This window comes from Cyprinodon variegatus, unplaced genomic scaffold, assembly GCF_000732505.1.
Source record: "Cyprinodon variegatus isolate N-32 unplaced genomic scaffold, C_variegatus-1.0 Scaffold30, whole genome shotgun sequence".
Taxonomy (NCBI): domain Eukaryota; kingdom Metazoa; phylum Chordata; class Actinopteri; order Cyprinodontiformes; family Cyprinodontidae; genus Cyprinodon; species Cyprinodon variegatus.
Window position 1 is genome coordinate 675,344 of NW_015150483.1, and position 10,887 is coordinate 686,230.

A 10,887-nucleotide genomic window follows, 5' to 3' on the forward strand; every position below is an offset into this window, starting at 1 on the left:
ATGGGCCTCAGATAGAAAGGCAGTTTTAAACCGATGTTTTAAATTGTGATTTGTGTGATTTGTAATGAGGGATTGAGTCGATGTTTCTGATTTAGGATGGTAATGAATTCTAGAGACGGGCAGCAGAGCGGCTAAATGCTCTGCTCCCCATAGTGTCTGTCAGCAGAGTGTCCAGAGGTTGGAGGCACTGCCAGGAGATAGGACATTACACCAGGAGACTTGGAGGCTGTAGGAGGGCAACAACCCAGCAGCAGGACTGCTACCTCCACCTTTGTGAAAGGAGGAACAGGAGGAGCACTGCCAGAGCCTTGCAAAATTACCTCCAGCAGGCAACAAATGTGCAGGTTCCGGCACAAAACGTTAGAAACTGACTCCATGAAGATTGTATGAGGGCCTGATGTCCATAGATGGGAGTTGCAATCCAACACCATGTATGACAATTGGCATTTACCAGAGAACACCACGACTAGACAATTTGCCAGAGGTAGCATGACCGCCATTAGGTACCGAGATGAAATCCTCAGACCCCATGGGAACAATATGCTGGTGTGGTTGTCCCTGGGTTCTGCCTAATGCAGGACAATGCTAGACATCATGCGGCTGGAGTGTGTCAGCATTTCCTGAAAGATGAAGACATTGATGCTTTGGACTGATGCACGTTGAATCCTGAATCCGCTTCAGCACATCTAGGACATCATGTCTCGATCCATCCACCAACCTCACATTTCTCCACAGACTATGCAGGAGTTGATAGATGCTTTAGTCCAGGTCTGGCAGGAGATCTCTCAGGAGACCATCTGCCACCTCATTAAGAACATGCCCAGGTGTTGTATGGAGCTCATACAGGCCTATGGAGGCTACACTAAATACTGAGCCTCATTTTGACCTGTTTTAATGACAGTTGGATCCACCTCTAGTTTGTTTTTCCAGTTTAATTTTGTGTGTGACTCCAAATCCAGGCCTCCATTGGTTAATAATTTTGATTTCGATTGATGATTTTCATGTGATTTTGTTGTCAGCCATTTCTACTTTGTACAGAACAGAACAATTCAATGAGAATATTTCATTCTTTCAGATCTAGGATGTGTTATTTGAGTCTTTCTTTTATTTTATTTTTTGAGCAGTGTATAATCATTTAACTTGAGCTCTGTTTGTTTTCACTCCTACCAGGCGATTTAAGTGAAGATCCATACTTTCCAAAGATCCAATGGCCATCCCCAGAAGTGTGTCCATCCTGTCACATGCTGAAGGATAATGGGGAGCATGGCTGGAATGAAAATCAGGTTCTTACCTTCTTAGGGTCCTACTTCTCCTCCAGCCGCATCCTACTAGGTACTTTATAATGTAGTGGTTTCTTTAAAAAAAAGTTTAAATCTGTTTTATCTGGGTTTTGTCCATATATGTATCTTTTAAAAGTTACTTTATCAGAGAAAGAGAAAGCTATTTGAAGAATTGTCTTTTTTTTCTGTTTCAGATTATCTTGAGGATGAAAATAAAATTTTGAAAAAACAGACAGAAAAACATTCTCATAAGCTGGAAGATTCATTAGCTCAGAAACACATAGAAAGGATAGCTAGGGAGGCTTTGGATCCCATTACAACACCGGTGGAAGAAGAAGAAGAGGAAGAAGAACCACAGGATGAAACAGAGGCATATGAAGAGGACAATGAAGGTGGGGAAGATAAACTAGCAGCTAGTGACATAAAGGACAAGGCATTTGAACAGACACCCAGGACCAACGCAAAATTAGAAGAGGTACCTGGTCACCAGCAGGCTCACAAGATACCCAGCATCATTGGAATGAGGCTTAAGCAACGTCGGCAGCAAGAGGACATTGTAGATCTTGATTCTTTTGTGAACCAGCATTTCAAGGCCAAGGCTCTGCAATTGGCCGCTTCCAGCCGGGTTAAGCAACGTACCCTGCAAACAAAGGTAGAGCAGGAACACCGCCAAGAGCTCAGTCTTGGCATGGAGCTGGATGCAGGACTGGGCATGATTGGCCTGCAGCCAATTGACACAGATCTTGACCTGAATTCAATCTACCAGGGAAAGAGACTGAAAAAGCGAGAACTGGCAGGGCAGTATATTGGAAAAGGGGTTGAGTTGTTCCAGAGGGGACATTGGATATCTGTGCTTAGCATTGGTTTCTCAAATGTAGACATAAGCTTATGTGTAATTCTTTATGCTGTGTCTTTCACATGTCTTGTAGCCATGTACATTTTCTTTAGAAACCGCTTTAGGAGAAGGAGAGTTAAAATAGCTCTACCTTAAACTACACACAGAATTTCTCTTTGACATCTCACTATCACACAGTAAAAAGGGAATTGGTAAAGATGTGGGGACATGATTTTTATCTTTGAATGCCGATGTGAATGTCAGGAGTTAGCAAATGTTAATTACTTTAGTTAGAAAATCAAGACAGTTTTTCAAGTAGCTCCAGATAGCAATTTAACTTGTATAATTTGTGCACATAATAAATGATACTTCCATCCATTCTAGTTTGGATCCTTGTAAATCATAAAGTGATATTAATTTGCTTTTGAAGGTTTTGCCCCCACTGAAGGACAAAAACCCCCAACCTACTTTCATTTGGTGTTAAGAAGAAAAAATTTGGTCCTTTTTTTTTTTCTAAAATGTTCTTTCCAAGTCATTTAATGCCTTTTGGTCTTGCAACAATTTGTAACAATACTTTAAAAATCGTTAATACATCCCTCAATTTAAAACTGGCATTTGAATAGCTAGAGGAGAGTAGATCATAGTATCATGTTTCTCTGCATTTCAGTGATATTTATATATATATATTTTATATATATTAAGTTACATTGCCCAGTCCTAATGATGGCTAAACAGATTGTTGAGATGCTACAGAAATCATAAAGGTTCACACTGGAAACTGTTTTAGAGAAAACTTGATTGTTAACATGAAATAATCATTTGCCACTCTCTAAATCAATAAAATTATTTTTGATACAAATCTGGGTTTCGTTCTTTTCCATGATCATAACCGTTATTTAATGCAATGCAGGCAGTTTTCTCAATCTCAATACAGAAATATATTATCCTTGTACTCTGATGAATTCCATCTACTATTAAGTTGAACTATTTTGACAATGCTTGCTCTATATTAGAATTTATAGCAATAGATGTTGGTTTTAACATCCAGGATAATAGTTCTGCATATAAAAAATGTATTAATAAATTAAAAGAAACTGGTTGTATGGACAACAATCACCATAAAAACACTGGATTGGAATGCTTTAAAACAAACGGATTAAACCTTAGGACTGTCTGTGGTTTCTTCATGTCAATTTTTATCATTAATCTTATTTTTCTGTGCACATTCATGAAGAGCAGGATTTGTTTTTGTTTTTACCAAGAGTATGAGAACATGAGGCAAGGCGGATCGGGGTGTTACATGTAGAAATGGGGGGGTTAACCATTCAAAGTTGAAGGAAAAAGCCTGTTGCCATCTGCTGTGGAGCGCATGCTAAATCCTAACAATTTCATTGGGATTATAGCAAGTGAGTAATCCAGCTTTCCTTTAGGACTAGAGAAGAGAGATTACCCTTGAGGATTAGCTCCCTGCACATAATAAACTTTATTAAAACGCAATCGGCTTTCATGGACCCTCTCCCATCCTTACACGTACACTTGGAAGTGGCCGCTGTTGAGGGCGTCCACAGAACTGGAAGGAGGGGATCAGAGGAGTGGGATGAAAGGGGAGCAGCGTGTTTGTGTTGCAGGATAAAAGAATGGATCGACACATGGAGGACATGGTCTGGTTGTAAACAGACCATCTGAAGGATGAGTGATGCTTGATCTTGAGCTTTGTGCTCTTTGACACAGCCTTGAATTCCCTTGACTCGTGCACTTCACCTGTCTGATACTCAGGCTAATCTCATCTTCAGGTCTGTTTTATCAAAACCACATGCTCAGCCCTCACTGTTTGACAGATTTTTTATGGTGCAATAGTTAAAGCGGTCATTTCCACTTCACACAGGGCTGATTAATAATAGCCTCTTATTAAAGCAGGGGGAAAATTGAGGCAATTAAGCTTACGGTTGATAAAATCTAAGACACTTCAATTAGTGACATATGATGGCATGAAAGTTTTCAAAATATATTATATATAGTTTTTTTTTTATTCAACACAAAAACTATAAGCCTGTTCTTATAATCAGCATTCCCCTGCCAATTGCATGTTTTTTTCTTTCCTGAAATCAATACGTGACATTTGACTTTGCTACTTTCCTCCAACACATTTGAGCTTTTAATCTGTTTAAATGGTTACCTGCTTTTGTTATAGGATTGGAGAGGGTGTTGTTTTCTGCTGCTTACCCTACATTAGCCTTTTATCAGGTACCTTGAGCCTAAGTGAGCCGCAGGTTGTGATGGTTCGGACTAATGAGGAAGTTGGCTGCATTGTTATATCCATCTGCAGCATTGCCAACACTGAGGTGAGTAGTTCACCCTGATGGCAGAGGCTTTAAAATCTAAACCAGGACATACATGCATGGAGAATTTTTCATTTCAGAATAGAACATAAAGTGTAAGTTAATTAGGCATAAAATATAAAATTCAATTACAGATTATCAAAACAATTATCAGTAAGATTATTATATTCTGTGGAATTAAGTAGTATTTGGATAACATTTGGACCTGAGGTAGAACCGATAGTCTGTGACTATAGTTTCTTGAAATATTGCAGCCTCTCTAGAATAAATCTGCTGAGTCATCCAATAGGGGAAACTGAAAAATGTATTTTGCATTTAAGAACAAGCTTTTTCGCTTTAAAGAGACACTTGCATTTCATCATTTAAAGTAAATTGTTGCATTTGATAAGAAGCAAGCAGCTAAAAGTTATTCTCTTAATCCATATAATCATTCTATTTTTTTTTTACACACTGCTTCTGCAATTTCACTTCATTTTTGTTAAACAATTAATCAATAACCCAGATTCCCAAAGCTTGATCAGTACTTCCTTTGAAATGTGAGCATTGCTGAAAGCTTTTCTGTTGTGTCATGAAACTTCTGCCTTCACCTTGTTGCCCTCCTTATGTCTTCCATAAATTAGACAATGTAGAGTTTTATAGTCACTCTTCTCCTGTGAGCTCTTTGCCTCAGTGTTTATTACCGTATTGATATTGAAATGTGGGGGGGTTGATGCATTTTTCTGTCATCTCTCCTTTTGACTTTAATAATACAATAAAGCTTCCTCCTGTGGACAGACAGAGAAGGAAGGAGTTAGCGTAAATAAATTATGAAGATTTTAATATATGATAACGGTGTATATCACAGCCAAACCAAGCAGATCCTCTCTCAGGTTTTAAATATGCACCCTTTTAAAGGTAGATGTCAATGCAGGTCAGATCCATCTACTTTTACTGCTTCAGTCCCTCCATCTATTCAGAGCATCTGCTCTCATTGAGGTGAGAAGATATTTTTAACAACCAGTTGAAACATCAGATTCAGTCCTGTGGTTGGAGAAAAGTGCCATACTCTTTCCAATCCTGATGTGTTTTTTGTTGTTGTTGTTTATCCATCCATTTATCCGTCCATCATGCCAAGACAATGATTACCATCTGTCTCTCGTTCTGAGGATTCTCAAGGTATTTCCTGTCCAGGATAGATGAAAGTAGAACATATAATGTAGTAGTGAGTCTCCTCTGATACGCTGAGAAAACTTTCATAGGAAGATAAAAAGAAACAGCTCTTCTTCTGAATCTCCACAAGACTCTCGGTCAGCAATTACAAGAAATAATTTACCCTTATACAAGCACTTTAGGAGGTTATCTTCTATGTCTTACTACCCATGTCTTGCATGGGTACAGAAAGGTTGGACCCATTTTGCCTCTATAACTGCCTTGATTTTATTTTATGAAAAACACTAAACCATGTGTTGGAAATATGCCCGAGAGTCTTTGATATATGGTAAAATGATAGCATCAGTTTGCTTCAGATTCATCAACACATTCATGATTTGAATCTTACATCCAAATGAGCTTAATTTCATTAAAATCGGTTAACTGTGGAGGTCAGTAAAGTATAAATAACTTATTGTCATGTCAAAAAAAAAGCTGAAGTTCACACTCACCAGACTGCACTGTCTTTTTTCAATTTAGCTGTGTACTGATTTTGGAGAGCAAGTGGGAGGCTTGGAGCGGAAAGAAGTAGAATCGTGTGGTGTTCATCAGTAGCCCATTTGTTTCGAGGTTTGACATGATGCATGTCCAGATATTTCTATTCCGATTATCATACTCAGGATTAGTTACTCATTCTAGAACTTTACTCATTCTGTATAATTCTGTACAATCCTGAGTAAAGAATATGAATGAAAATACCAGATCAGTAGTTTCTGAAAAAATCAGACCAAGAAGCACCAAAAATCTTTTTATTCTGACGCTCATTTTGCACTTCAGCAAATTGGATTGGAAACCTAAATGCTTTCAGGTCATATGATTCTTTTATTTACTTTTTTTTGCTAACAAGCAACTGAACAGGTGAAGCTACATGCAAGTAGTAAAGCTTGTTTCCCTCAACATGAATCCAATAACATCTGTGATTTATTAACATCAAAGAGGTAAAATACTTTTTTCCCCCTTAAACTAAACTGACCAGATTAAAATATTTTTTACGACAAAATCTTATTTCATTTTCAAATTCTGTTATTTTCACACGAGGTATATACATCTATAAAAAATATTTTAAAATCTCTAAGATTTCTTTACCTTTCACGTTTATCCCTAGGTTAGTAAATATTGACTATAATACCTAAAAATAATTTAAAAAACTCGACTCCAGGATACAGACTGAGAATATTTCCCCAGCAAGACCTCGGTCACCTTAACACTTCAGATGCTTTTGGGAAACAGGTCCCTGATGGGCAGAAGGAGCAAACAGCTTACAGGAAGTGTTTGGGTAATGAAGCTGGAACAGAACCAGTAGCCATCACTCAGTCAGTGCTTTAATTCACTCAGCTAGCACTGCTGTTGTCATTCAGTTTCCTATGAAGATTCACTTCCACTTTCTCATGAATGCATGTTTGTTTGATTTGAACAGGATGTCACTTGTAGAAGTCTGCAACAAGAAAAAAGAATGCTGAAATTGTGAGATTATTCACAGACAAATAGGTTTGAGAATGATGGCAGGTTTATTTAATCTAATTATTAGAATGCATTAACATAAAAGACATTTTTAAATACTTCAAACAATCCTTTTTTTATATTTTAATTGACTTGTTTTACCTCTTTGTGTATCGTTTTCTTGCATTATTTTTGAGCTGGTGTTTTCATGGTAAAATGACATTCTAAGTCTTAAGGATATTAAAAGTACATTAGTTAATGATTTTGGGGATTGGGGTTATGGCTTTCTGCTCAGGGTGACACACCTTGGAATGAACCAGCCAAGCTTTCAGTTTGTCCAAGGATAGTTCTACTGCATCTTAATAATGATGCTTAATGTTCGATATAGGGGCTGTACTGTAAATACTATACAACGCTTAGTTTAGATAGCATATTTCATTTTTTAAACACACATACACAGGATGGCTTTGTGACAAGCCTGAAAACATGAAAAAGGGAGTGAAAGCTGTGAAATCTCACAGAAAAAAAAGACAGTTGTCAATTTTCTTAAACCTGTTTAAATGAATCCATTATTTTCTTTATTTAGATAATCTATCACCAGGACCACATCTGATATTAGTAGGTGTTTAGAAAACTACACAAACCAACATCATTATGGTTCTATTTTTTTTTTTTTTCTTAAAAAAATTCAGAAAATATAACAGAGAAAGTTAGTGCCAAACCATCAGGACTGGCTTGTGTATGTTATTTAAGATCCACTAAGAGATACCTGCAAATGGTTAATTTGGCAGAACAAATACCAAAATAAACTACTACTATTATTATTATTATTATTATTATTATTATTATTATTATTATTATTATTATTATTATTATTATTAATCTTTTGGTTGTTGATGTTCCTCTTCCATCCTATATTTGACATCCCCCCTTTTTTCTATCAAACAAGCCTATTACCGCCTTGCTTCAACACAACAGGGTCAGGTTCAATCAGGGAATTGGAAAATATCATTTCTGACGGGGGAATAGATTCCGTTTGTTCTACCAATCTCTCCTACTAATTACCCAAATGGACAGGAGCTGTCAGGAGACAATAACTATTCCCTAATAGAATTTGCCCCCCAAGTGCAATTTAATTTTCTCCTCGGTGCTCTGTCCTCGAAGGTTTTTTCCCCCCTCTCGTTTTTTTTCCCTGCCTCTCTCTCTCTGTTCCTCTCCTGTTTTCGGACCAAATGCTTGGGGACATGCGATGCCTTCGCTACCTTTGATGGTTTTTGTCGCTGGAAGCAGGGGAAAAGTGTGGAGTTTCTGTCGCAGCTGCTTGCACGGAGGGGAAGAAAAGGAGGAGGAGAGATGGGGAGCGGAGACACCCTGCATGGATCCTTGGAACCACCCATGATTAGGTAGGTTTGAATATGTGGCCATTCAGCTTTTTATATCAGGGAAAAGTTGTTCATACAACGCGCTGGCAACCAAACTTTTCAGCTGTTTGTTCACAAACTGATGTCAGGATTATTTGGAAATAAAACGCTGGTGTCCGGATGTTTGTCTTAAAGTGTCTGAGCATGACCTTTATCAGAATGATGTCATGCAAAACAAAACCAAACAAATTGTTTAAGCACAGATCCTTGCAGAGCATAATAAATTCAGTCCTTAATGTTTCTCTCTAAGATCATAGCAAAGAAGGCCTGCTGGGCTGTTTTATGACTGATGGCACCCACAGTACGCATGCATTACGCGCTCCATAAAAAGCCTGCAGGGTGCTCTGTGTTTCTGACTCCCCCGTAAGATGGATCTGTGAATCGCAGTTGTCAATGAACTCGTCCCCTGAAATATTAGATCTAATTAGAGGTGGTTGGGTCACTGGTGGTGGCAAAGGAGTTTGCCCCCTGTTTGAGTTATTGCCCATGAGCTGCTTGCTCAACAAATTATTTCACCTCCTCTGGATTTTAACAAACAAAAAAGTCTCACTGCAGCATATTTTTATTCAGGTTATAGCATCTGTTCCTTTCTGATCTCTATATTATTAATACTAATACTACTATTTAAAAATATCTGTTTAAAAAAAAGAAAAGGTTGAAGTTCTTCATAAAATGTTCACTGCTTATCATTCTTTTTTAGGTTTTTACATTTTATTCAATTACTACCAGAACAATAAATCTGGATGTAGATTATTTTAAGAGAAAAAAAAATCATCCTATAATGGTCAAATTTCTTTGGTATGTCATTTTAAAGACTAAAGCAGATGTGCGTACTAATATCTTTTCTTCTGCGCTCTCAATTATTGTAATTGCATCGCGTTTAGCTGATAAGAGCATTTCCCCCCATCTGCATTGTTTTGAGCTCAGCCTTGATTTCAACAATCAGAATAATTGAAGTGATGGTAGGCCATACATAAGATGTTCAAGGATTTCGAATGAAAACCTGATTTATGGAAAATAAATTAGTTTCACGTGGATTTGGTGCAGATGGACGGATGATTGGAATGTTTAGACGCGTTAAAACTGCAGAAAAACTTTAAAGATTAACGCGCCTTTTTTATAAAGAGGTTGATGTCTGCTTTTTATAGCATGTTTTTCTGAAGCGCTATGCATTTAGATGAAAGAGGCTATAGAGCTAAAGCAATGCGATGTATAGAGTGATATAAGGAATAATTTTGAAATTGCAGTTTGGGCAAAGATCAAGCTGCTGCAAACGTGCATTCTGCAGATTTACTAAAAAGCAAATCAGAGTTTTCTACTTTAGTGCACGTTATCTAAACGTAAAAAAAAATATTAAATTATGGTTTATAACAAGTTTGACTTGATAAGGTCAAATGCAGAGATGTTATGCTTGAGTTAAAATTTGGATTTAAACTATGTACTTATTTTTTAGTCTACTTATAATTTTACATGATTGTTTTTATATACTATTTTAGGGAAATATTAAAATAAACCCGTTGGTCATTTTATTGCGTTAAATAAAGGGCCAATCTAAAACTGAATCGAATTTACAGTCAAATTAATTTATATAATAACATTTATAAAATTAAGATAAAACATGCAAATGTTTCTAGTTGAAAAGTTAACGAACGCACATGGATCCTGGCATCAGACTGCAAATTATTTGGATGAGGCGCCCAGGAAGCCAGGCGCCTCTGACATGGGCGCTTTTCTTTTCTTTTTCTTTTCGCTTGAAGCAAATTGGAAGCGAAGATTGAGTTCATCCTGCTTGAACTAGCCACCCTCCTGAGGGACCATCTTCTGTGGGAGAGCAGTGTCAGGCGACGCGCAGAGAAATAGATAGTGTCAGGAGAGACTGCGTCCATGCGCCTTATCCTCTCTGCCACTGGGAAAGGAGGAGCTCATCCAGGTGATCCGCTGGTCTTGTGAATTTAACTCAAACACGTTTCCAATATTGTCCTTTCTATGTGATGTGAATTCACTTCTACTCCTGAGAAACCTCTCTATTCCTCTCCCCAAACAGGGGCGCTTCTAGAGTTTCTGCAAGGGGGGCAGATGGTTGTCATTGATCATTTTAGAGTTTTACTTGAATCTTACTGACATTAAATAATATCAGGACTTTTTTGGTGGCATGATGCATCCAAAGTGTTACCTATACATTCATTGATCTGATTTGGACACTTTTGCAGTTTTTATTATTTACTAAACATTAAATCTTCCTCTTTCCATGTCTAATATAAATATGTAAGGACGGTCATTTTAAGTGCCTTTAAATGAAATAATTTGATTTGGCTCTAAACTTCTCAAGAGAGGCGCAATATATTGATACAAAAATGAGCAAAAGTTATACTGTTATTAAAGTA

General features: G+C 37.3%; 1 protein-coding gene across 1 annotated transcript in view; it reads left to right on the forward strand.

The window, feature by feature from the left end:
• The window catches only part of LOC107100542 (sulfhydryl oxidase 1-like), a 39,170-nt gene extending 36,215 nt beyond the window's left edge, over positions 1 to 2,955 (forward strand). The window contains exons 12-13 of the mRNA XM_015399066.1: positions 1,171 to 1,332; positions 1,475 to 2,955. Of these exons, the coding sequence (XP_015254552.1) occupies positions 1,171 to 1,332; positions 1,475 to 2,271 (959 nt within the window). The 3' untranslated portion in view covers positions 2,272 to 2,955. The remainder of the gene's footprint in view (positions 1 to 1,170; positions 1,333 to 1,474) is intronic.
• Positions 2,956 to 10,887: the final 7,932 nt, after the last annotated feature.